General features: G+C 58.4%; 4 protein-coding genes across 10 annotated transcripts; 3 read left to right on the top strand and 1 right to left on the bottom strand.

Annotated features, from left to right (window-relative positions):
• The first annotated feature begins 2,041 nt into the window (after positions 1 to 2,041).
• Positions 2,042 to 2,986, top strand: LOC118174337 (histone H5). Its single transcript, XM_035339621.1, has one exon. The coding sequence runs from the start codon at positions 2,196 to 2,198 to the stop codon at positions 2,778 to 2,780; it is 585 nt and encodes a 194-aa protein (XP_035195512.1). The 5' UTR covers positions 2,042 to 2,195; the 3' UTR covers positions 2,781 to 2,986.
• A 2,060-nt stretch (positions 2,987 to 5,046) lies between these two features.
• GCAT (glycine C-acetyltransferase) lies at positions 5,047 to 8,508 on the top strand. The gene is made up of 9 exons (XM_035339576.1): positions 5,047 to 5,258; positions 5,363 to 5,493; positions 6,012 to 6,113; positions 6,414 to 6,560; positions 6,837 to 6,991; positions 7,162 to 7,244; positions 7,387 to 7,558; positions 7,823 to 7,944; positions 8,283 to 8,508. The coding sequence occupies exons 1-9, from the start codon at positions 5,057 to 5,059 to the stop codon at positions 8,432 to 8,434; spliced, it is 1,266 nt and encodes a 421-aa protein (XP_035195467.1). The 5' UTR covers positions 5,047 to 5,056; the 3' UTR covers positions 8,435 to 8,508.
• Positions 8,509 to 9,674: 1,166 nt separating this feature from the next.
• On the bottom strand, positions 9,675 to 11,842 carry LOC118174321 (noggin-like). Its single transcript, XM_035339597.1, has 2 exons — positions 11,227 to 11,842; positions 9,675 to 10,985 (listed from the first exon to the last, which is right to left on the bottom strand). Exon 2 carries the CDS (start codon positions 10,900 to 10,902, stop codon positions 9,967 to 9,969), a length of 936 nt encoding a protein of 311 aa, XP_035195488.1. The 5' UTR covers positions 10,903 to 10,985; positions 11,227 to 11,842; the 3' UTR covers positions 9,675 to 9,966.
• A 926-nt stretch (positions 11,843 to 12,768) lies between these two features.
• GALR3 (galanin receptor 3) lies at positions 12,769 to 16,064 on the top strand. Of its 7 annotated transcripts, XM_035315347.1 has the most exons (5): positions 12,769 to 13,051; positions 13,127 to 13,292; positions 13,377 to 13,498; positions 14,118 to 15,074; positions 15,634 to 16,064. In XM_035315347.1, coding segments are annotated over exons 1-4 (1,176 nt in total). In that variant the 5' UTR covers positions 12,769 to 13,049; the 3' UTR covers positions 15,004 to 15,074; positions 15,634 to 16,064. The 7 variants fall into 7 exon arrangements, with proteins under 7 accessions (XP_035171238.1, XP_035171231.1, XP_035171233.1 ...); XM_035315340.1 differs by having other exon boundaries at positions 12,771 to 13,051; positions 13,127 to 13,498; XM_035315342.1 differs by having other exon boundaries at positions 12,772 to 13,018; positions 13,127 to 13,498.
• The last annotated feature ends 5,213 nt before the right edge of the window (positions 16,065 to 21,277 follow it).

The following is a 21,277-nucleotide window of genomic DNA, read 5'->3' as shown; positions in this document are numbered from 1 at the left end:
GGAGCGCTGCGTGCTCCCCCTGGTGTGCTTGGATGCTGTTAAACAACAGCCCTGGCCCTGCGAGGCACGGGTCGGTACCCGGTGGATCGCAGCACGTCCACAACGTGTGTGCTTTGACCATTTAAGAAGAAGTCCTGGGCTGGACGTGCAGAAATCCCAAGGGAGTCTGGTCAGATGAGGCACGGGGAGGGAGGAGGAGGTGGATGAAGACATTGGGATTACTGGAAGATTCCTCTGCCAGGCTCCTAACTCCGAGGTTGGTGATAGAGGGATGTTTCCCAACCTCCAAATCCGATTTAATGCCGGAAACGTGCAGCATCGGCCTCTGCACCTTTTCCATTACACCTCCAGCTCCAGAGCTGGTCCTGCACGTTAAGGACACACCGGTGCACCCATGCAGGGTGCGAGGGATGCTCTCCACCATCAAGGGTGGTTCAGGGACCCTCGGGGTTGCCTTGGCCAGGATTTGCCCATGGGGGACCCCAAAGAACTGTGACCACCCGTACGACCTTCCCTGTTTTGTCTTGCTGAAAATGAGGGAGCTGGTCGGGATAAAGGGCTGGGGTCCCTCCCCCCATGTACAACAGAGAGGCCGCGTCCCTGCCAGCTGCCGGAGGTGCCCAGGTGATGGGCTCAGATAAGACAGCCCATTTTCAGCTGGCTCCAGCAAGGTGAAGCCTTTTGTCCTCCTCCCTGCCCAGGCACTGCGCTGCCCTGATAACTGCTGCCTCTTTTTTGGAGGCTCCGCAGGGAAGGAGCGGGGCTCAGAGATGCTCTTGGCACCCCCCTACACCTCTGTTTTCCACAGTTGGCGGGCAAGCCCGGGTGCTGCTGGCGGTTTAAAGCTTGAATGCAAATAAAACCAGATGGGGCCTTATCTCCCCGCGCCTGAGTGCCTACGTGCAGGCAGCCAGCAACGGCGCTTCATTTCCCGCTCAGAAAACACAGGGTGCTTCACCCGGTCAGGGTGTCACGGAGAGGCCAGAGTCCTCTACCAGGGTCCCCTTTTCCTTTCCCTATGCCTGAGTGTCCCTGGCTGGTGGCACGAATCCACCCAGGTGCCAGCAGTGTTGCAGGAGGGTGCTCGGCGTGCATTGGACGTGCCAAGATGTTCCGAGCTGCCAGGTTTCATCCCCCTTCACTGTGGGCAACCAGATGTTTTTCAGACGGAAGGAGGAAAAGATCATCTGAATCCTCCAGGAAGGTGATGGTCACGGCCACGTTTACTCTCCTGGGGGCAGCTGAATGCAGACCCAGCTGGGAAGCGATGGCTTGTGAGAATTCACGTCCCTGCTCTGTCCCCCAGCAAAGAGTTGTCTGTCCCCAGAACAAGTGACAGCCTTTTGTTTGTGACCCGTGCACAAGGGTTGAGATGATATCCCCAAAGCCCCTTGGTGGGGAGCAGACGGGACAGAGGAGTGGGGACAGAGGCATTGGACCACGGGGTACGGCCACCAAACCAATTTTTGAGCTTTTTTGCAGGGAAAAATTACCCCCCACACACAACCCCTGTGTGTGCCCTGAGGACAGCGGGTGGCCTGACAGCCACCCCAGGGTGACACCATAGTAGCTCGGGGCAGAGGGAAGGGAGAGACCCCAAGTGTCCCTCCTTGTCCATCTAGTGCCCCCCTCCTTCTCCCCCGTTGTTCCTCCCCATGTCCCTCCTTGTCCCCTAAAATTCCTCTGCATATCCTTGCCATATCCCTCCTTGTCCCCTCCACTTTCCCTCCCTGTCCCTTCAGTGTCCCCATCAAGCATTCCTCCCTGTCCCCTGATATCCCTCCCAGTGCCTTTATCCCATCCAGTGTCCCCCCAAAGCGCTCCTTGTCCCCACAGTGTCCCTCCCCATCCCCTGGTGTCCACCCCAGTGTCCTCCCCTGTCCCCACGGTGTCCCTCCCTGTCCCCACGGTGTCCCTCCCCATCTGCCCAGTGCACCCCAGTGTGCCGGGGCGGGGCGGGACGGGACAGGACGGGGGGGGACACGGGGGACAGGCAGTCCTCACGGCCGTCCGCACCACACCCTTAAATGTGGGGCAGCGGCGGGTGCGCCCGCAGAGGCGGCAGAGGCAGCAGAAGTAGCAGCACGGCGTCCCGTGTTGCCCGCGGCTCCTTTTCGTAGCCTGCCCCGGTGCCCCCGCCGCGGGTGGCCGACCCGGTCCCGGTTTCCACCGCCGCACCGGGAGAAGCGCTGGCCATGACGGACAGCCCCATCCCAGCCCCGGCCCCGGCCGCCAAGCCCAAGCGGGCGAAGGCACCTCGGAAGCCGGCGTCCCACCCCACCTACTCGGAGATGATCACGGCGGCCATCCGGGCTGAGAAGAGCCGCGGTGGGTCCTCCCGGCAGTCCATCCAGAAGTACGTGAAGAGCCACTACAAGGTGGGCCAGAACGCTGACCTCCAGATCAAGCTCTCCATCCGGCGCCTGCTCGCCACTGGCATCCTCAAGCAGACCAAAGGGGTCGGGGCCTCCGGCTCCTTCCGCCTGGCCAAGGGAGACAAGGCCAAGAGGTCCCCGGCCGGGAGGAAGAAGAAGAAGAAGGCTGCCAGAAAGTCCACGTCGCCCAGGAAGGCGGCGAGGCCCAGGAAAGCCAGGTCACCGGCGAAGAAGCCCAAAGCCGCCGCCAGGAAAGCCAGGAAGAAGTCAAGGGCCAGTCCGAAGAAAGCCAAGAAGCCAAAGACTGTTAGGGCCAAGTCGCTGAAGGCTTCCAAGCTGAAGAAGGCAAAGCGGTCGAAACCCAGAGCCAAATCCAGCGCCCGGAAATCACCCAAAAAGAAGTGAGAAGTCTGGAGGCCTTTGTCCAGACTCTCCCCGTTGGTTTCTGTAAATAGCTTTTGCCTTTATTTTTACCTCTTACTATTGCGTTTTGTAACGAATCGATCTATTCCTGTCTGGAAACAGCTAAAATAAGGCAATTAATGAAAGAAAGGAAAAAAAAAAGAAAAAAAAAGGAACATCTTCAGTATGAAGAGTTCCCATTTTTAAGAGCCGCTGGTCTGGGTTTTTATTTCATCTCGGAAGCTTTGTGTGTCTCTTTTCTTACCGTCTGGGCTGCTGGCTGTGTGCTGAGAGCGCGCGTGGCCCCGTGTGTCTGCTGGGGCCGGGCAGGACTTCAGTTCCTGCGGGTCTGGGGGGGTTGTGGTGGGCAGGCTAAGGACTCAGAGGGGAGGGAGGACAGCCTGGCAGGAGCTGCAGCCCTTCCAGGAGGAGGAAAATGGGTTCCCCGCTGCCTTCCCGCCCCACGTCCCCGTCAGCCCGCCACCCAGCGGGTGAGGGCTGGAGATAAGGGTGCAGACGGGTGGTGGCAGGGACCATTGGGGTGTGGGGATGGGCAAGGCCCCGCTGTCACCAGGGCCTTGGCACAGGCCCAGGGCCGACCCGGCCCCGCAGCGTCCCTCCCCACGGGGCTGGCAGGGAGCCCACGGGACAGCCCTACTGCTGTGCTGGGTCCGAGAGCCGCGGGTGGGATCTGCCCAAATGATCTCAAATCATACAGGCTGGAAAATCCTTGGACATCAGGATCCACCATGACCTGGGAGAACAACCTTAGGCTTGCTGTACCTTGGTCCCAGGGTCTTTATCCTCCCGGTGGTTCATTCCCAGATCCACTGGCCTGATGATCCCAAATTACTCAGGTAGATGGTGCGTGAGCCTCTTAGCCTTAGAAGACCCCAGTACAGCACCCTGTAGCTCAGGTTACTGAAATCCTTCGTCTGGAGGCACATGAACCCTTTTGGGCTCTTGTTCTTAAGACACTCGGACCAAAGGGCTCCAGATTACCTATGCTGAAGAGCCAAAGCCCCTTTCAAGATTCAGGTGCCCAATCCTCCAGGACAGGAGGGGCCACAGGATCCCTAATCAGCTACAGTAGAGGATAGAGGTACCTGATCCAGCTGGGATTCTGGTGTCTAAACCCATTGGGCCTGTGGGTCAAAAATCCCTTTGGCCAAAGGCATTCAAATTCTTTGAGCTCAAGCACCTGATCTTCAGCTGGTAGGCCCTAAGCCTCTCTGACCATAGGGTTCTCTGTCATCTCAGCTGGATACACCCAAACTCATTGCGGGTAATCCCGCAAGCCCTTAGCTCATTGTCCCCTTTGCTGGACATCCATAAATCCCTAAATTCCTTTGGTTCACCTGGGCCAAAAGGCCACCACACCTCTCAAAGGGGGTGTCCAAGCCCCTTCAGCCACAGGCATCCCAAATCCCCTCCTCTCCAGGATCCAAACACCATGGTTAAGAAGCAAAATCCCTCAGGAGCAAGATGTCCCACCCCTTTGAGTTGAGGGCTCCTGACCCCATTTGCCTGCAGGACCCCAATTCACTGGGCTGGAGGCTCCTGGAGTCCTTTGGGGTGCTGACAGCCTGGGACATGTTGGGGACCTCCCAGCAAGATCTGCAGGCTGCAAAGGCCAGGGGGAATGGGGGCAGCAGCTAGGGTAAGCAGGTACTCCTGGGTGTAAAATACAGGCTGGGCTGCTGGTGGCCATCCCAGCCATGGCTTGGGGCCAGCCAAAGGTGTCTCTGCCCTCTGGCATGGGGTGTATGCTCCTGGCATGCAGCCCCAGGAGCAAAGCCATGCTTTGGACACCAGCCATTCTCCAGGATCCTGCTGCGCACAGCACCTGCAGCCCCAGCACATCGCACCCTTGTCTGCCCACACCACCACCCCCGACCGATAAAGGGACATTTGCTCTTCGCTGTCCCCTGGCCCAGAGCCCTTTGGCTGCCCTTGAGCGGAGCCCGCTCCGATTGGGAGCGGGAGCCAACGCCTGCTTCGTGGGGTGCCCAGTGCCGCACCGTGACCTGGTGCCACGATCCCACCACCCCCACTGCGGGGCATCCCCACCCCGACACACCCCAAAACGGGGCGGGCAGCGGGGCAGACCCTCGGGCTCCCCAAGCCCGGGGGGTGCCGACCCACCCGGGGTGCCGACCCACCGGGGGCTCCAACCCGTGTACTCCCTCCCCTTTCTTTCCCTCCCCTTCCCGTCCCTCCCCAGCAGCTCCCTGCCATTGGCCGTGCAGGCACCGCCCCCAGCGGGTCGGGGCTCGGGGATGTGGCTCCGGGCGGCGGCGCGGGCGGCCGGGGCCGGGGCCGGGGGCTCCCGCTTGGCTTCGGGGGCGGCGGCGGCGCAGCTCCGGCGGCGGCTGGAGGGGGAGCTGGAGGGGATCCGCGGCGCCGGCACCTGGAAGAGCGAGAGGGTCATCGCCTCCCCGCAGGGCCCCCACCTCCGCCTGGCGGGAGGCGGCGGCGCCGGTGAGTGCGGGGAGGCGGCGGGGACGGTCCCCGGGGGGGTCCCCCGGGGTTCCCCGGTGGCCGTCGCGGTGGCGGCGCTGGCGGCTGCAACGTGTGCCCCGCAGGGATCCTCAACTTCTGCGCCAACAACTACCTGGGGCTGTCCAGCCACCCGCAGGTGATCCGCGCCGCCGTGCGAGCCCTCGAGGAGTTCGGCGCCGGCCTCAGCTCCGTGCGCTTCATCTGCGGCACGCAGGTACCGGGCACCGGGCTGCTTTTTGGCATTAGGGTGCAAGAAAAGTTTCCCCTCTCTCATCCATTTCTCGTCCTAGAAATGAGCCCGCTTAAACTATTCCCCACCCTGGAGAAGAGAAGAATCAAAATCCCCCCTGCATTCAGAAAGCATATGCCATTCCCCACCCGTGCCAGCGCTCAGGGTTGCAGCCAGGCTCTCTTAAAAATCCTAGACTTGAACCAACTCGGTCAAACCTACCCCACTTTATCCCCCCTGCATCCCTCGCAGAGCCCCTGTGGGTTAAATGCACAAAACCCACAGCTGCTGCCTCGTGGCAGGGAGGCTGGAGTCTCCCTGCTGGGTTTTTGGCACCCAAACCAATCACTGTGGTTTTAGGGCCCATTAACTTTTCCCCCACACACCTTTCCTGGATAAAACACGTCTGTGCTCTCCCTCTGCAGAATGCACCCATCAGCAGCGGGCAAGCAAGAACTCGCGCTGCCCGAGCGGTGATGCTTGATTTTTCTCTTTCTTCTCAGAGCATACACAAGGACCTGGAGGAGAAGATCGCGCGCTTCCACCAGAGGGAGGACGCCATCCTCTACGCCAGCTGCTTCGATGCAAACGCCGGCATCTTTGAGGTTTGTAGTGCTTGGCGAAGAGGAGGGGAAGGACAGCAAGGAGCCTGCCGCGTCCTGCAGAGGTTCCTTGGTAGAGAGCCCAGGCCTGGTGCCCTTGGCCGTGCAGAGCTGTTTACTCAGCCCTCAGAAAACCAGGGGATAAGGGAGCTGGGCAGGAAAGTGGAAAATTTAGCAGCGTCAGGAGAGACGTGGCAGCTGCAGTCAAATGCAGCTTTGTCCTCCACACCGGGACGGGCTGCCCAATCCGGGTGAGGTGGTGCCCTGCAGCAGAGGCTCATCCCATCTGTTTGGCACGGACAGGCTCTGCTCACCCCGGAGGACGCGGTGCTGTCCGACGAGCTGAACCATGCCTCCATCATCGACGGCATCCGCCTGTGCAAGGCAAACAAGTACCGCTACAAGCACATGGACATGCAGGACCTGGAGGCCAAGCTGCAGGACGCGCAGGTACGGGGCTGCGCTCCCACCCCAAGGCTCCCACGTGTCTGGGCAGTACCCAGCCCTGAAGGATTCGGCCTTTTCCCATGCCATGGGCATCATTTTTTTGCTGTTTGGCATGGATAAGCCACGTGGGGATGCAGCTGGCTGAAACCTAACCCCCCATCTCGGTTAGATGTACTCATTCCCTACAGCACGTGGGATGAGGGCTCCATCCTGGTCTCCTTCACCAGCCCCGTTCCTCAAGGTGATGTCCTCGCAGCGTGCCACTCTTCCCTTCCGCAGAAACACCGCCTGCGGCTGGTGGCCACCGATGGTGCCTTCTCCATGGACGGTGACATCGCGCCCCTGCGGGAGATCTGCCAGCTGGCCCAGAAGTATGACGCCCTGGTCTTCATCGATGAATGCCATGCGACAGGGTTCCTCGGGCCCAACGGCCGGTAAGGGGTCGTTTCACCCTCGTGGAAGGCCCCCTTGGGTCTTGGGGGTTTGGTGTCATTGCCTGGCCACCTGCCTGGTGGTGCTTTGTTTCCCTCGAGGTGCCAGGTGCAGAGCAGTTTCCCTGGTACGTGCTGGCATGGGTCCTAACGTGACGTTCCTTTTTCTGCAGGGGTACTGATGAGCTCCTGGGAGTGATGGACAAGGTCACCATCATCAACTCCACCCTGGGAAAAGCTCTTGGAGGAGCTGCAGGTGAAGGCATTTCCTTGGCCATGCCCTAGGGCTCCACAGCAAATGCATGATCTCCTTGTCCTGCTGGTGGCACAAGGCTCAGTTTGGGACCCTGCCACAGGACCAAGGGTGCCTCGCCCATTCCTCTTCCCTGCCTCCGCAGGTGGGTACACGACGGGCCCCAAACCCCTCATCGATCTGCTCCGCCAGCGCTCCCGCCCCTACCTCTTCTCCAACAGCCTGCCCCCCGCCGTGGTGGGCTGCGCGTCCAAGGCCCTGGACCTGCTCATGGAGAGCAACGCCATCGCCCAGTCCATGGCCGCCAAGACCCAGCGGTGAGAGGCCGTGTCTCTGCTCCTCCTGCCCCGGGTGGGGTGGGAACACGGGAGGGGACTCGTTAGGAGCACGTTGTGTGTGTGCTCACCCTGTGCTGACAGCCGTGAGGCACTTTGCAGCCATGGCTGGAGGTCCTCGGGGGAAGGAGATGTGAACCAGAATCACACCTGGCCCTCAGTGGCCACAGCTCCCAGGGAAAACACAGCAGTGGTCCCCGAGGACAGGGATGACGAATTTACTCCTCCTCTCGTTCTCCTCACCAGCTTCAGAAGCAAGATGACAGCAGCCGGCTTCACCATCTCAGGGAAAGACCATCCCATCTGTCCTGTCATGCTCGGGGACGCCCGGCTGGCTGCAGTGATGGCTGAGGACATGCTGAGCAGAGGTGAGAGGGGCAGGGAGCTCTGGCTGCAGGCACGTGCCTCAATGGAATTGACGTCTGATGGTGCCACCACCACCATCGTCTCTCCTCCAGAGAGATTCCTGCACAAAATCTGTTAGCTCTGTACCCTTCAGCTGCAAATGTCCTCTTGGTTCTCCCTAGAGGGGAGGAGATTTTCCATTATTCCATCAGAGCTTGGAAGCAGGCACCACTTGAAAGCCTCAAAGCTTGGAAATGTTTGCTGAGATTGAAGGAGGGGAGCCAGGAGCCTTTCTGTCACCCACTGCCACCTCAGCCTTCCCTCCTGGCCAGCTCCAGCTCTCTGTGCTCTTTCTCCCCAGGCATTTACGTCATTGGCTTCAGCTACCCCGTGGTCCCCAAGGGGAAAGCCCGCATCCGGGTCCAGATTTCGGCTGTGCACAGCGACGAGGACATCGACCGCTGCGTGGAGGCCTTCACCGAGGTGGGACGGAAACACGGAGCGCTGCCTTGAGGGGCCACCAGATGCGTTCCTCGGTGCCTTTCCTGCCCGTGACCAACACAAGTGCCTGTGCCGGGGGGGAAGGCTCGAGCACCGTGCTGCTGGACGCAGGACCTGAAGGCATCCGGCTGGTGGAAGGCTCTGGCTGTTGCGGTGTGCTGGCAGCAGTGCTAGCAGCAGCTCCTGTGTCATTAAAGGCTTCCTGCAGTGCAGTGGGTAGATGTCCGGCTCTTGCTTTCTCACTGGGGAGCTGCGGTTTCCCAGGCTGTGCATCAGCCCCTGGCAACCTGTGCCACCAGCAGCCGATTTGGGAAAGAGGGCAGAGGCTGGCCCCAGCACTGCTGCTCCTTGCTCCCGGGCTTGTTTGGTGCCTGAGATCAGCCCTACAACTTTACCCCCACCGCAGGGCTCCCACCCCAGCCCCGGGAGCTGCATCTCGCCCCACGTGGCACAGCCCAGGAGATGGGCAAGAGGGCATGCATCTGAGCAGGTGACAGAAACCTGTAATTTCCCTCCATCAAGTGCAATTTTGACACGGCAGAGAACACACAGCAGGCTGGCATCTCTGCATTTATTCCTCCAAGCCCTGCCGAGGCGGTGATTTAGCACTCGAGCAGGCACGCGCCGGGTCCTGGGCATCGCAGGATGACTTTGTTCAAATTGCCTCTGCTCCAACCGTGTGTCATGCAGCCTCCCTCCCGTGTCCTTGCACGCACACGTACACTCCCCATCCTCCTCATCTCCTCTGGACACCCCAGCCTCTCCCCTCCGTCCCCGCTGCCTCTCCCAGCCGCTTCAAGGCCGAGCTGTGCGGCAGGCTGCGGTCTGCGCGGCGCCGGGAGCTGCAGCGCCGGGGAGGCAGGCGGTTCAGGCCACAAAGCGCCGCGATTGAATAACGCAGCCGCTGCCGACCGCAGGAGGTGCAAGAACGTTTCGTTCCCAGGCGAATCCTCCAGCTCTTTATTTTCTTCAAGGCTCCCTGGCTGTTTATGGCCTTTAGCTCAGAAAGCAGAGGACTTTTTGCTCGTTAGGACACGAAGGCAGGAGGTGCTGCATTTCCAGGCTGTAGTCCCCAGCCCGACCCATCTCAGGTGGGACCAGATGCTGGTCCATCCCCATCCCGAGCCACCACCCTCTCTAGGCAACGTGGGGCAGGTGTGGGTTCACCTATCTCTCCTGTTGTGCTTTAAGCTACCGGAGTACTGCATCCCATCCAGCTCCCGTACAAACAAGGACGCTTCCAGCCCTGGATTCCTGCCTGCCTCACTTCCACCCACCCTCATAACCACACCTCACCGTGCTGCTGTAGCTCAGTCCCAAACCTGCCCCTCTTGCAGCCCTTCTCCACATCACAGTGTCCACCTTGAAGTTCAACCCACATCCCCCCATGTCTTCCCTGCACCTCAGCCCCACTCCCACCACCCTCAGTCCCCCGTCCACGGGGGTGCCATGGACTAACCCACCCCCATCCTTTACCCCAAATAAACACCCAGAGGGCGGCCCGCTTGGCTTCTGGCAGTTTATTCCTCCCGCTCCCCAGCCCCTCAGCGGCAGGAGCACTTGCAGGCCACCACCACGGGGTAGGGGATCTGACGCCAGGCGCAGTGCTGGGGACCAGGCGGCCGTGGGGCCCAGCAGTGCCAGGCCAGCAGCTTGAGGTGGGTGAGCTGGGCAGGACGGCAGGCCATGCCGGGGGGCCAGGAGCAGCCAGAGGGGTCGGGCTGGCAGGCGGTATGGCGCACCCAGCGGGGCCAGAAGACGGGCCCCAGGTCCACCCAGGCGGAGGTGAGGCGGCAAGCGGCCCGCTCCACCAGCCACTGCCGCAGGCGCCGCGCCACGGCGGCGGGCAGCTCGGGGGGCAGCCCGGGCACAGGGGGCAGCAGGGTGGGCAGCTCCAGCCCCTCGGCCTCTCTCCACAGCTTGCGGCGGTACCGCCCGGCACCCTCCGCCAGCTCCTGGCTCTGGGTCTCCAGGTCCTCGGTGGTGGCGGCGGTGCCGTTGCGACCTGCCGGCTCCTCGGCCGACATCCAGAAGGGGTCGAAGGCCGAGCCCAGCAGCCGGCGAAGCCGCCCGGGCCGTAGATGGCGGGGCTTGGGCGCGTAGCGGTAGTCCTCGGGGGAGAGCGAGAGGCTGTAGGGCCGCACCGGGGCCGAGGGGCGGCCGCGCAGCAGGCGGGCTGCGGGGTCAGCGGTGCCGGGCGGCGGTGGCAGGTCTCGAGGGTCCTCCGGCGGCGGCGGTGCCAGGCCTGAGGCACCCGGCGGCGGCAGCGGCAGCAGGCAGAGGAGGAGGAGGAAGAGGAGGAGGAGGAGGAGGCAGCGGCAGGGGCCTTGCATGGCGAGCGGGGCTGCGGGCTGTGGCCGCGTCCCCCGGGTTATCGCCGCGTCCCGAGCGCGGCCTTCCCCTTTTCCCTGGTTGCGGATGCTGATACCCGGCCGCCCGCCCGCCCGCCTGCCCGGGGACACCCTGCTCCCTCCAGACATCGGGGGGGCAGCGGGGGCCTCCCACCGGGCCGAGGTGCAGCGGGTGGGGTGAATGTGGGCAGGGGCAGCGGGACCCTCACCTCTGCTTCTTTTCTCCCCAGCTGCCTGTACCCGCGCTGCCCCAGGGAGAAGAGGCTGCCACAGAGGGGAAGGGTCTGGCACCTCCATATCCTGCCCACTCCCATGCTTGAAGAGGCACCCGGGACCTTCCCAGCAAAGGGGAGCTGCTGGATTTTGGGCCTTGCTCAGAAAGGACCCCCAAGCCATGCTCGGCCCTGGTGCTCCTGGAGGTCTGCAGGGCATGTGTCGCACCCCGGGGAAGGATTCAGTGCAGGATGGCTGTGTGGGTCACAGTTGTTTCTTGTCACATCAGCCGGAGCACAGGCTGTCCTGCGTGGTGATAACAGAGCTGGATGTCTGCTGGGGCCGTCCCTGGACTGCTTGTCCTCCCTCCCCTGGGAGAAAAATTCTGGTGAGAGGTCAGACCTGCACTGGACCGAAAACAAAAGCCTGCTTTGCCCTCCGTCTCCAGGTCTGATGCTGGGTGTGATTTGGTCTGATCTGTGCTACAAGCCCTTTTTGCCACGCTGCTAGCAATTAATAACAGCCAGAAATAGCAACTAATTGCTCTTGCTTCAGAGGTTTTAGCCCCATAGATCAAGGAGGAGATAAGGGTCAGGCATGGCGGGACATCCACATTCCCTGGAGGTGTTGGGAAGCACCTCCCGAACACACAGAGGTGAGGGGTCTGCAGGACCCTATCCTGCCTCTCCCAGCAAGGAGCAGCACCCTTGTTCTCCGCTGTCCCCTCCTTGTGGGAGCGGGGAAGCTGCTGAACCCACAGGAAGGCTGGGCAGAGAGGAGTTAATTCCAAACCCAACGACAGGGAGAGGGGAAAAAAAATACAGAGAGAGATCAATGGATCAGCAGCAAGAGCAGAGGGAGGGAAAAGGGGGAGACAGAGAGAGAGAGAGCGTGTGAGGAGCTCCAGGAGGAGAGAGGCGAGTGCGGGAGTGAGGAGGAGAAGAGAGCAGAGCTGGCGGCTGGCGGGGAGCGCTGGAGCACCGGGCAGGGGTGACGGCGCTGCTCAAACTGTCCTTGTCCCACGTGGATGAAGAGCTGCCTCCTCCTCGCCGCTGCTGCCCAGGCTCTTCTGGAGGTTTCCCCTGAGCAAGCAGAGAAGCTGAAGGCCCTTCCTCGCAAAGGTGAGTGCCAGCTTCACGAGCCTCGGGGCTCCCTGGGCAGGGGTGAGCGTGTGCCCACAGCTCCTCACAGCCTACATGCGAGGTGTGGGCCCAGAGGGACACCATGGTCTTCTGCTCGTGCAAGAAGGTCCCATGGGGCCAGGATGGAGGAGCTGGGCAGTCACCAGTAGGACAGAGGGGAGCTCAGAGCCAGGGACGAGTTTCCAGCAGAGGTTGATGTGAAGAAGTGGCATGAGAAGAGAGATGGGGAAGCACGGGGTGAAAGAGCTCGCACGACCCAAAAAGAGTTAATTGCATGTCAACAGTTGCTAGATAACGGTGTCTTTCCTTCTTGGTTGCTGCTCAGCGAAGGACAATTTGTTCTAATGATAGAACAATAAGGCGAAGGCTCATTAGGAGATAGGGTGTTTGCGCTCCCCGCCTGAGCACGGTGTTACTCAGTGCTGGAGGAAGTTTGGCAGCAAATGTCAGCACCTCGCTGCTCCTCGAGCTCTGGGATAAATCACTCCTTTGTGATGACTATCGGCTTGTGTTTCGAGGTCTCCCCCCCATCCTCTCCCACATCACAGGGGGGATGCTTGGCAGCACAGAGCTGCACAAAGAGCAGAGATCAGAGAGCACGAGTGAGTCCTGCCAGCAGGCAAGGACAAGACAGGACCCGGCAGCCAGATTCCCCTTGTTTGCACCTTCTATCGGGTCAGCAATACCCCACACCCACAGATCAAATGCGTCCCACCAGCACTTTTCAGAGACCTGTTGAACTCTGATTTGAAAGCACATTAAAGGCGACACAGCACAGTGCAGGGTGCTGCTGCCGGGGGGTGTTCCTTCTCCGTGTCCTCGCAGCCCTGGCCAAGCCTGGTTGAATGTCAGCTGGGATGAAGACTTGCCAAAGCAAGAAATCCTGAAAGGTTTAAAAGCAGCTTTGGGATTGTAGGAGAAATGTGGGTGAGTTGGTGGGAGAGGGGACACTGTGATGGGAACGTGAATACAGGCTGTCTCTCTGTCCCTGCCTGCAGGGCCCTGCTGTCAGATGGGGAGATGCCAGGGGGCTGGAACGCCTCCTCCAATAGCCCAGAGCTGCGAGCAGCAGGGATCATCGTGCCCATCATCTTCTCCCTCATCTTTCTTCTGGGCACCGTGGGGAATGGGCTGGTGCTGGCCGTGCTGCTACGGAATGGCCAAGTGAAGTACAACACCACCAACCTCTTCATCCTCAACCTGGCCATGGCTGACCTGTGCTTCATCGTCTGCTGTGTCCCCTTCCAGGCCACCATTTACACCCTGGACGGGTGGCTCTTCGGGGCCTTTGCCTGCAAGGCCGTGCATTTTCTGATCTACCTCACCATGTACGCCAGCAGCTTCACCCTGGCTGCGGTCTCCATTGACAGGCAAGTGTCCCCTCCCATCTCGGTCCCTTAGCTCAGGGACAATGTGTTTGCCACTCTCAAGCTAAGGGGTAAGACAAAGACCAGTCCCTACCTTGTTGAATGTCCTGTAAAGAGCAAATAGGGTCTCCTTAGAGGCAGAGCCAGCAGATCCAGCTTCTCACTGTTGCTCCACATCTCCTCATGCCTTCTCCCAGCACCCAGCCAAGCTCTCAGCCTGGTTACCCAGCCCTTTCCCTTTCTCATTTGAGCAGAAGGAGTGCAGGCATGCATTGAGGCTTGGTGTCCATCATACGAAACCAAGAGTGCTAAAACCCAGGGAAGCAATGCACCAGAGGAGAAACAGGGGGCTCTCTGTGTCCTCCTCCCTGGTTCAAGAGGCACGTTGCTTGCCCTTCCTGAGCTAGCACAGCCTAGTGCACGATGGAGATCCCCAGCTCCATGTTGGGATGATCCCATTAGCTATGTGAGCTCACCATAACCTTCCCTCGTGAAAGGTAGGGAAGAGGAGAAGTGGGAGGCTGCATGGGAAAGGCTGCACAGCTGGCAGCTCCACGGGGCAGGAGGGCAATGAGATATCTCACCCACATTATGCTTGGTCTCTCCTTCCCCTCCCCACCAGGTACCTGGCCATCCGCTATCCACTGAAGTCCCGGGATCTCCGCACCACCCGAAACGCAGGAGTGGCCATCGTAGTGATCTGGTCGCTGTCGCTGCTCTTTGCAGGGCCTTACCTAAGTTACTACCAGATTGTCCATTACCACGGGGTGCCCATCTGCGTCCCCATCTGGGAGGACCAGCGCCGAAAGATTCTGGACATCCTCACGTTTGTCTTTGGATACCTCTTACCCGTGACTGTGGTGAGCTTGGCATACGCCAGGACCATCAAGTTCCTCTGGACCTCTGTAGACCCCGTTGAAAGGATCTCAGAGTCCCGTAAGGCCAAGCGTAAGGTCACCAAGATGATTGTGGCTGTCGCCATCCTGTTCTGCCTCTGTTGGCTTCCCCACCATCTGGTCATCCTCTGCTTCTGGTTTGGCCACTTCCCCTTCAACAGAGCCACTTATGCCTGCCGCCTGGCTTCCCATTGCCTCTCGTACGCCAATTCCTGCCTCAACCCCATCGTCTATGCCCTCATCTCCAAACATTTCCGAAAGCGTTTCAAGCAGGTCTTCACCTGCCTCTTCTTCCAGAACAAGAACAGGAAGAAGAAGAAGCGAGTCGGAAATAAAGTCCATGTGGTCAACGTGGGCAAAGGCTTCACCAACAGCACCAGAGGATTCTATGGAGGCAACACAGAGGTGACCCAGGTCCCACGGGAGAACACCAGGAGGAGGGACACTGAAGGTGCCACCCACGCCAGAGCATGGACTCACCAGCTGCACGATGCCACGGTCTCTGCTCAAAAAGAACTGCTGGAGGAGGAAAGCTTGGTAACAGCTGGCAATCTCCTAGCCATGACCCCTCCAAGAAGATCTCAGGAGTGTCTGACTGTTCACTACAAATGAGCAAAGCAAAGAAACCTCTTTTCCAGACAGTGAGTCAACACTCCATTCCCAAGCAGGAAGAATGAGGGGCACAGCAAAGCTGCAAGTTCCCATGGCAGTGGTCAACCAGTTGTTCAAACTCACCTCCACTTACTGGACCACTTTAGGACTGGCACAATCCACCATACAAATGCAGAAGAGAGGAACACGTTAACGTGATGGTATTTCGCATGGGCCAGGTCCTGGTCCACTTTCCCTTCTCTAGCCCCTGCATCCAGAACAGAGAGGGCCTTTGAAACACTGCCTCATGTAAAGAAGTCAGCCATCTGTGTCATCAGCTTGATTATACAACCTCTGCAGCACTCACTACTCATACCCTGATGATTTATGCCATGGCAGGTGAAGAGTGGGCAGGCTTGTGTGCCCTCCCTGGGGCTTCTCTGAAGTTCAAGGAGAAAAGGACAGGCCTCTTCCCTTGACCCTGCTCCACCAGAAGTACTTGCTGGAGGATGTCTCCTAGAGGTCTGTCCCTCAGTTCTTCCTAAAAAAACCCCGTAACTCCTCCTCCCACCATGTTGTTCCACCGGGTTCATCCCTCTGCTTACTTTCTGTCTGCCTTTTGCAAATTCCTGAAGGATTGCTGCCTTCTCCTTGATATTTGTTCATCATGCAGAGTTTCATCTCTTCCTTCTGGGGCTGAAGGACCTGTTGCTCTCTGAGTGGTGATGTTATTTGGTAGAATTAGCTCCATGTGTGTGGTTTACTGACTTGGCAAGACACTTTTTTCCATGTAATGACAATTGTAGTGGCACCCATGTGCACTTAGTTCAATCTTTTCTCCTCAGTGCCCCTTCCAACCTAATGGAGAGGGCTTCCAGGAGAGCGTGAGGCCTGCACCAGTCGGTGGGCTGGGACATCTTCCACAACGGTCATCACTGTGGGATTGCTGTGGGACCCATATCCTCCTGGGAGCAAAACTTACCCCTGCTTTGTTCCCTGTTGGCCACCCTAACCTGAACAACCACAGAGGAGATTTTGTTTGTGGTAGCAGTTGAACGACACCCCACAGGATGGCTGAGCATCCCTGCGGCCTGACCATGGGATGGATGGAAAGTGCTTTGGGGTTATGGGGGACAAGAAACCACGTTCACCAGAGGGTGCTGGAATTTCTCTCCTGCTTGACCCAAGTAAACCCTGATTATTTCCTTTGCCTGCTGCATCTGACATGTGCTGGACATAGTCTCTGCCTGGCACAGGGCTCTCAGCATGGGCTGATGGAGGCTGGTGATGGAGGCTTCACAGGGACTGAAAGCAGCAGTAAGAAGGGCAAAGGAGGGGCAAGGAGCAGAGGGCAGGAGGGAGATAAGGAGGCATGAAGGAGGCGAGAGCAGCATGCTGGCAGAGCAGCCACATTTTTGCAGGAGTCCTCACAGCGTCATGCAGCTCCGGAGGTGGGGTGAGCACCATGTGGCCCTGTGGGGCCTTCGCACGGCTCCACTTCTGTCATGAGTGGATATCCACAGTTGTGACAAGAGTGGACAAGGAGGGGAAGAGCCAGGGGAACTCTGTTTCCCCAGCATGCGTAGTCATGTGCAGCAGATGTTGGCAGCCATCTTCTGTGGGGATGAGACAGCTTTGCCATGGAGACATGGCTCTGTGGTGTACTTGGCTTGTGAGTGCAAGTGGTCCAGGTCCTCCTCCATTTGCCAGCACAGACAAGCTCTGGGAAGGGCCATGAAGGAAGTCCATAGTGAGAGATGAAGGAGAAATCTGTTAGCATCACACTTTCTGATCACATCCCAGGGGCTTTGCTTTCCTCCAGGAGAGGCAAGGATCATCAGGCCCATGCTTTATCCCCACTGAGATGGTTTTCTCTGGGCAGCGATAGAGAATTCTCTCATTCAAACCCACAAAGCTGAGTTCAGGCATGGCAGAGCTCAACAACCCCCTCCAAAATCTCACAGCCAGACCTCAGATGCCTTATCTGCAAAGTGTTAAACCTGCCACTGCACTGTTCCAGCTCAATATTTACAGTAAATATTGCATGCTTGCAACAGTCCTCGTTTTCCTTAATTGCAGATGGCATTTGCTCAGTGCTGTGTGGCTCCTGAGTGTGTAACCTCTAGTGTGAAGCAAGTGAAAAAGAGAAAGCTTGGCAAAAAGTGTCTAGTGAGAGCAGTGACATTGTGGGACACTCGAATTTTGTGCTGGAGCTGTCATGGCATCAGTAGGTTTCAGAGTGAACTTGCTTGCCCTGAATGGGGCGGATGGCAATTCTTTCCTGACAGTTCACTTCTCGCTGCCCTGCTGCCCGCAGCCAGCAAGTGCATGGAGCTAACCCTCCTAGCAAAGCCCCGAAGGCTGATTTTCCAGGAGGAGACGCAGAGGCCAGGTGGTGCGGCAGACTGCAGGCTGGAAATCAGCGGGGACCGCGCTGCTCACTTTACAGCTAATTCAGACAGCGAGGGAGCCCCAGCTGGCAGAGAGGAGCCATTTACTGCCAGCCCACTGCCAAACGCCAGTGTGAGCCTGTGCCAAATGCAAAGTCCTTGGAGGCAGCACGGCCCCGTCAGTGGTGCCCTGAGCCGTGCGCGGGCTGTGGAAACCCTGGCATCCTTCCTTGCCCCTGGGTGTGGTGGGACCTTGGAGATGCAGCTGGAGGCTGCGGTCACAGGTGAAAAGATTTTGGCCCCGTCTTTGTCCTCTGACACTTTCAGTGCTTTGGCCACTGTGGAGTGGGAATGAGGACACCTGGCAGCAACGGGAGCTGGGGGTTTGAAGGGCTCTGGTGCGTGCAAGCCACTGCGGGCCACACAGCTGAGCCACAACCCCCCCTTTATCCCTCTTCTCTTTGCATCCCCTGCTTGCATAAATCTTCCCTTATTGCTTTGTCCTGCCCACTCATCAAATTCCCAGGCGACGTGGCATTTCTAACCCTCGCTGACGCTGTTGTGCAGCTTGTTAGAGCTCAGCTGCAAGGACACCCCCTTCCCCGTGCTGAGGTCAACTCTGTTGCTGCGCTGGGGATTATTCTTCTTTTCCCACTTAAGTGTTTGATGTTGCTTTCTGCACCTCGAGCCTCCCTCGCCTTCCTGACTCCTCTGGCTCTCTTTTTCTGTGGTGGCTGCTGCTCCTCTGGAAATATCTCCGGTGTGCTTTGCCCGCCTCCCCAGCGGTTTGCTAGTCCTGCAGCTCGCTGCCACCACCCTTTGTGTGTGACACAGTGGCTGGTGGCCAGCTGGCATGTCACACCAGCCTCCGGGTGCAAAAATCTGCAAAAATCTGCATTGTTTCCAGGTGTGAGGGCCCACTTCACAGCCCAAAGCATACGAGAGAGGGAGAAGAGAACTGTGGTCAGGAGCGGTGATGCTCCAGTCCTGCTCCTCGTGGTCCCTGCTTGCAAAAGGAGCAGACCAGGTCAGGGCTGAGTGTTGCATATCGGGGTGAAGCCTAAATAACACGGGACAAAGAAGACGGGGAAAACCTACGTGAGAAGGTTCATTTAGCCCAGCAAGCCTCTGCAAGCCCTGCCTCCCATTCCTTAGCTCTCTGGGGCTGAGCCCCTGTTTTGGGGAGCACGTGATCGGGAAGGGCAGACGCTGTGTCTGGCTTGGGGAGCTCCCATAGCCAGGAGGGAATTCCAGTCTGCCCAGTAACAGCATGCACGCTCCAACTGGTCCAACAGCTCAAAGCTAGGGGAGAAGAAAATGTGACTTATCCTTGATACCGAGCTGGCTGTAATTAAAGCTGAAGGAGCTTGATTGCTGTTCTGCACGCAGCCTCCCCGTCAGACTGATTAGCATTCGGCGGTCTCTGCTTCCAGCTTTTCACCTTAATTAATGATTACTTGCTTATATTTTCTTCCCTACTTGTCATCACTCGGGCTGATGAGCTTGGCTTTAACCCTCTCAGGGCTGGCCACACCTGGGCAGTGGCTGAGCACAGCTCAGTGGGACGGTGAGGGCAGGTTGGGCAGCTGCCTCTGCCATAAAAGCAGGGAAGGGACAGCTTTGGGGTGAGGTGACAGTCGTGGGCAGCATGTCCTATAGGTTTTGTGCTGCTTCTGGTACCTGGGCCTTTCCCAGTGAGCCCGTTAGCTATAGGAAACTCTGCTTATTTGCTTTTGGGTTTAGCCGCCTGTCTTCTGGTTCTTAATCCATGACCAGGCTTAGCAGGCCGCCAGCTGATTATTTCAGCTCTTCTGCAAACCACATGCTTTCTTCCCCTCTCAAAGCTTTCAGGAAAAAAAAAAAAAAAAAAAAAAAAAAAAAAAAAAAGAAAGAAAGAAAACAACAGATGAGTGCTATTTGCTGCATCTCCTTCATCAGCTTCCTAATCAAAACTGCTGGCTCTTCCACCTAGCCATCCCCTGGGCCCTGAGCTGCTCGGGGCTGCTCTCCCACACTGGCTGGGTGCAGCACACGAGGAAAGCATCTCTCTGCCAGTACCTTTCCATGACGGAGGAGATGAAATCCAGCTTGCTCGCTGAATGAGCGGAGGAAGCAGATGAAAGGGTGGAAGGTTTGCTGGGGATGCTTCGTGGGGCTTCCTAAGCAGCACAGAGGATAATTACCATGATGGATTTGGAGTCCGCTGGAAAGGTAAAAGCGGAGGAAGTAATGGTGTTCAGATGTTGGCTCGATACTCTGGAGTTTAATTATTTCAACTGCTGAAGAGTGAAAGGTAACAGCTTCTTGATGTTCACGCATTACCGCAGCACACGCTTCGCGTTCACTAGCGTGGGTGAGTGGCTGCTTCAGAGCAAGGCCTTTTGCTTTGAAACATCCATGCGGCTTTGTTGGGAGGCTTTGTACGGGGCTGTTGCTTCTGCCGTGGGTCCTCAGTGACACGCAAGCAGGTTTCAGTTGTCACTTGCTCGGATGAGCCAGATCCTCAGCCTGGCTGGTTTTATTTGTGTCTTACAGCACAAGCGCTTCACGCAGGGCTGAGGGGCCGGTGAGGTCGCTGGTGGGGTCAGTGGCTGGAGATTCAGCATGTCACTGCAGGGCTGTGCTCTGAATGAAGAGGGGAATTGGAGTACATTTGGAGGCCAGGCAGTGATGAGGGGGGAGAAGGGCTTTGGGTCAGGTCCTGTCTGCCAGAGCCTGCTGGCAGCCTGGCGCCACGGCCCTGAGGAGGAGGATGGGCACCGCCACTGGAGAAAGGCCTGAAATGTGGTGCTTGGCGGTGTAATGCAAGGGAAAAGGGGAGGTTGGACCACATTTAATGGCAAAATAAACAGCAGAGTGAAGCCCTGTGCTGTCATTTTCATCATTACACTAGCAGACACCTCTGTGGGAAAGCTGCCACCAACCTCACACCTATGGGCTGCACAGGCAAATCCATGGCCAGGGTGCAAGGGCAGGGGGGAAAGCTGCTGGGTGAGGCTCAAAACTCTGTGCCAGGAGCAGAAGGAAAAGCAGATGGAGCCCGGGAGCAGCTCCCAGCACAGTGTGAAGCCACGCTCGCTTTCTCCCCCTGAACCTCTTCTCCCTCCCCCAGCACCTGACTCTCTTCTGAGACAGAGCTGCAGAGCACGGCCAGCTGACCCAACAGATTGAGTGTGGTGATTCCTATGTATTTTTCTCCCCAGTGAAAATCAGATCCCATTTTCTTTATCTGTTACTGCTGAAGCAGCAGCAGCAAAGCCAGCTACAAGGCTGCTCTTAGTTGCCTCAACTCTTTGTGCCGGCCTCCAGGGGCCCGCCACTGCTACCTCACCTCCCATGGAGGTGGCAGTGCTGTGGGAGGCAAGGCAAAAACACTCCAGGCTGGCTGCAGCACCCTCACCTTTCCACTCCACGCATACAGTGAGGAGCAGTTACAGAAAACTCCAGCACCAGGCAAAACAAATGCCTGAAGAGCTGTGGGCAACGTGGTCCTGAGTGCTCGGGCTAAAAGCTTAGCGCCGGATCTCCGCTAAGTGAATTCCCGGTTGGGTGGAAAGCTTCCAAGCCACGTCTAGTTTGCAGACACCATCAGCAGCCAAGGTAACTGCAGTGATAAGAGCACCTCATCCGCCTGCTCTGCAGGCACCTTAATGGTCTCCTCAGCAACAAGGCTGTTGAGCGCAGAAGTGGTGACGGCCGGGTGAATGTGGTCACCGAGCCTAGGCTGAGGTGGGAGGAAGCACGACCGGGACAGGCCAGACACAGGTCACCTGCTCCTCTCACAGGGACCTCTTTGTGAAGTCTCTGCCCTGCCCAATGTCCTCCCTAGCACCTAATTAATCCATTCACCCTCTTCACAGCACAGACGTTTTACTCGGCACAGGGCAAGGCTTGAGTTCCGCTGC

Source organism: Oxyura jamaicensis, chromosome 1 (genome assembly GCF_011077185.1).
Source record: "Oxyura jamaicensis isolate SHBP4307 breed ruddy duck chromosome 1, BPBGC_Ojam_1.0, whole genome shotgun sequence".
In the NCBI taxonomy this organism is placed as follows: domain Eukaryota; kingdom Metazoa; phylum Chordata; class Aves; order Anseriformes; family Anatidae; genus Oxyura; species Oxyura jamaicensis.
This window is presented reverse-complemented; position numbering and strand designations above follow the sequence as displayed.

Excerpts from the sequence above, each read along its gene's own strand:
- LOC118174337 (XM_035339621.1), top strand. The coding sequence starts at position 2,196 with ATGACGGACAGCCCCATCCCAGCCCCGGCCCCGGCCGCCAAGCCCAAG.
- GCAT (XM_035339576.1), top strand. The coding sequence starts at position 5,057 with ATGTGGCTCCGGGCGGCGGCGCGGGCGGCCGGGGCCGGGGCCGGGGGC. Across the intron at positions 5,259-5,362 it reads GGCGGGAGGCGGCGGCGCCG|GGATCCTCAACTTCTGCGCC; the intron begins GTGAGTGCGGGG and ends TGTGCCCCGCAG. Across the intron at positions 7,245-7,386 it reads AGCTCTTGGAGGAGCTGCAG|GTGGGTACACGACGGGCCCC; the intron begins GTGAAGGCATTT and ends CTGCCTCCGCAG.
- LOC118174321 (XM_035339597.1), bottom strand. The coding sequence starts at position 10,902 with ATGTCTGGAGGGAGCAGGGTGTCCCCGGGCAGGCGGGCGGGCGGGCGG.
- GALR3 (XM_035315340.1), top strand. Across the intron at positions 13,499-14,117 it reads GCTGCGGTCTCCATTGACAG|GTACCTGGCCATCCGCTATC; the intron begins GCAAGTGTCCCC and ends CCTCCCCACCAG.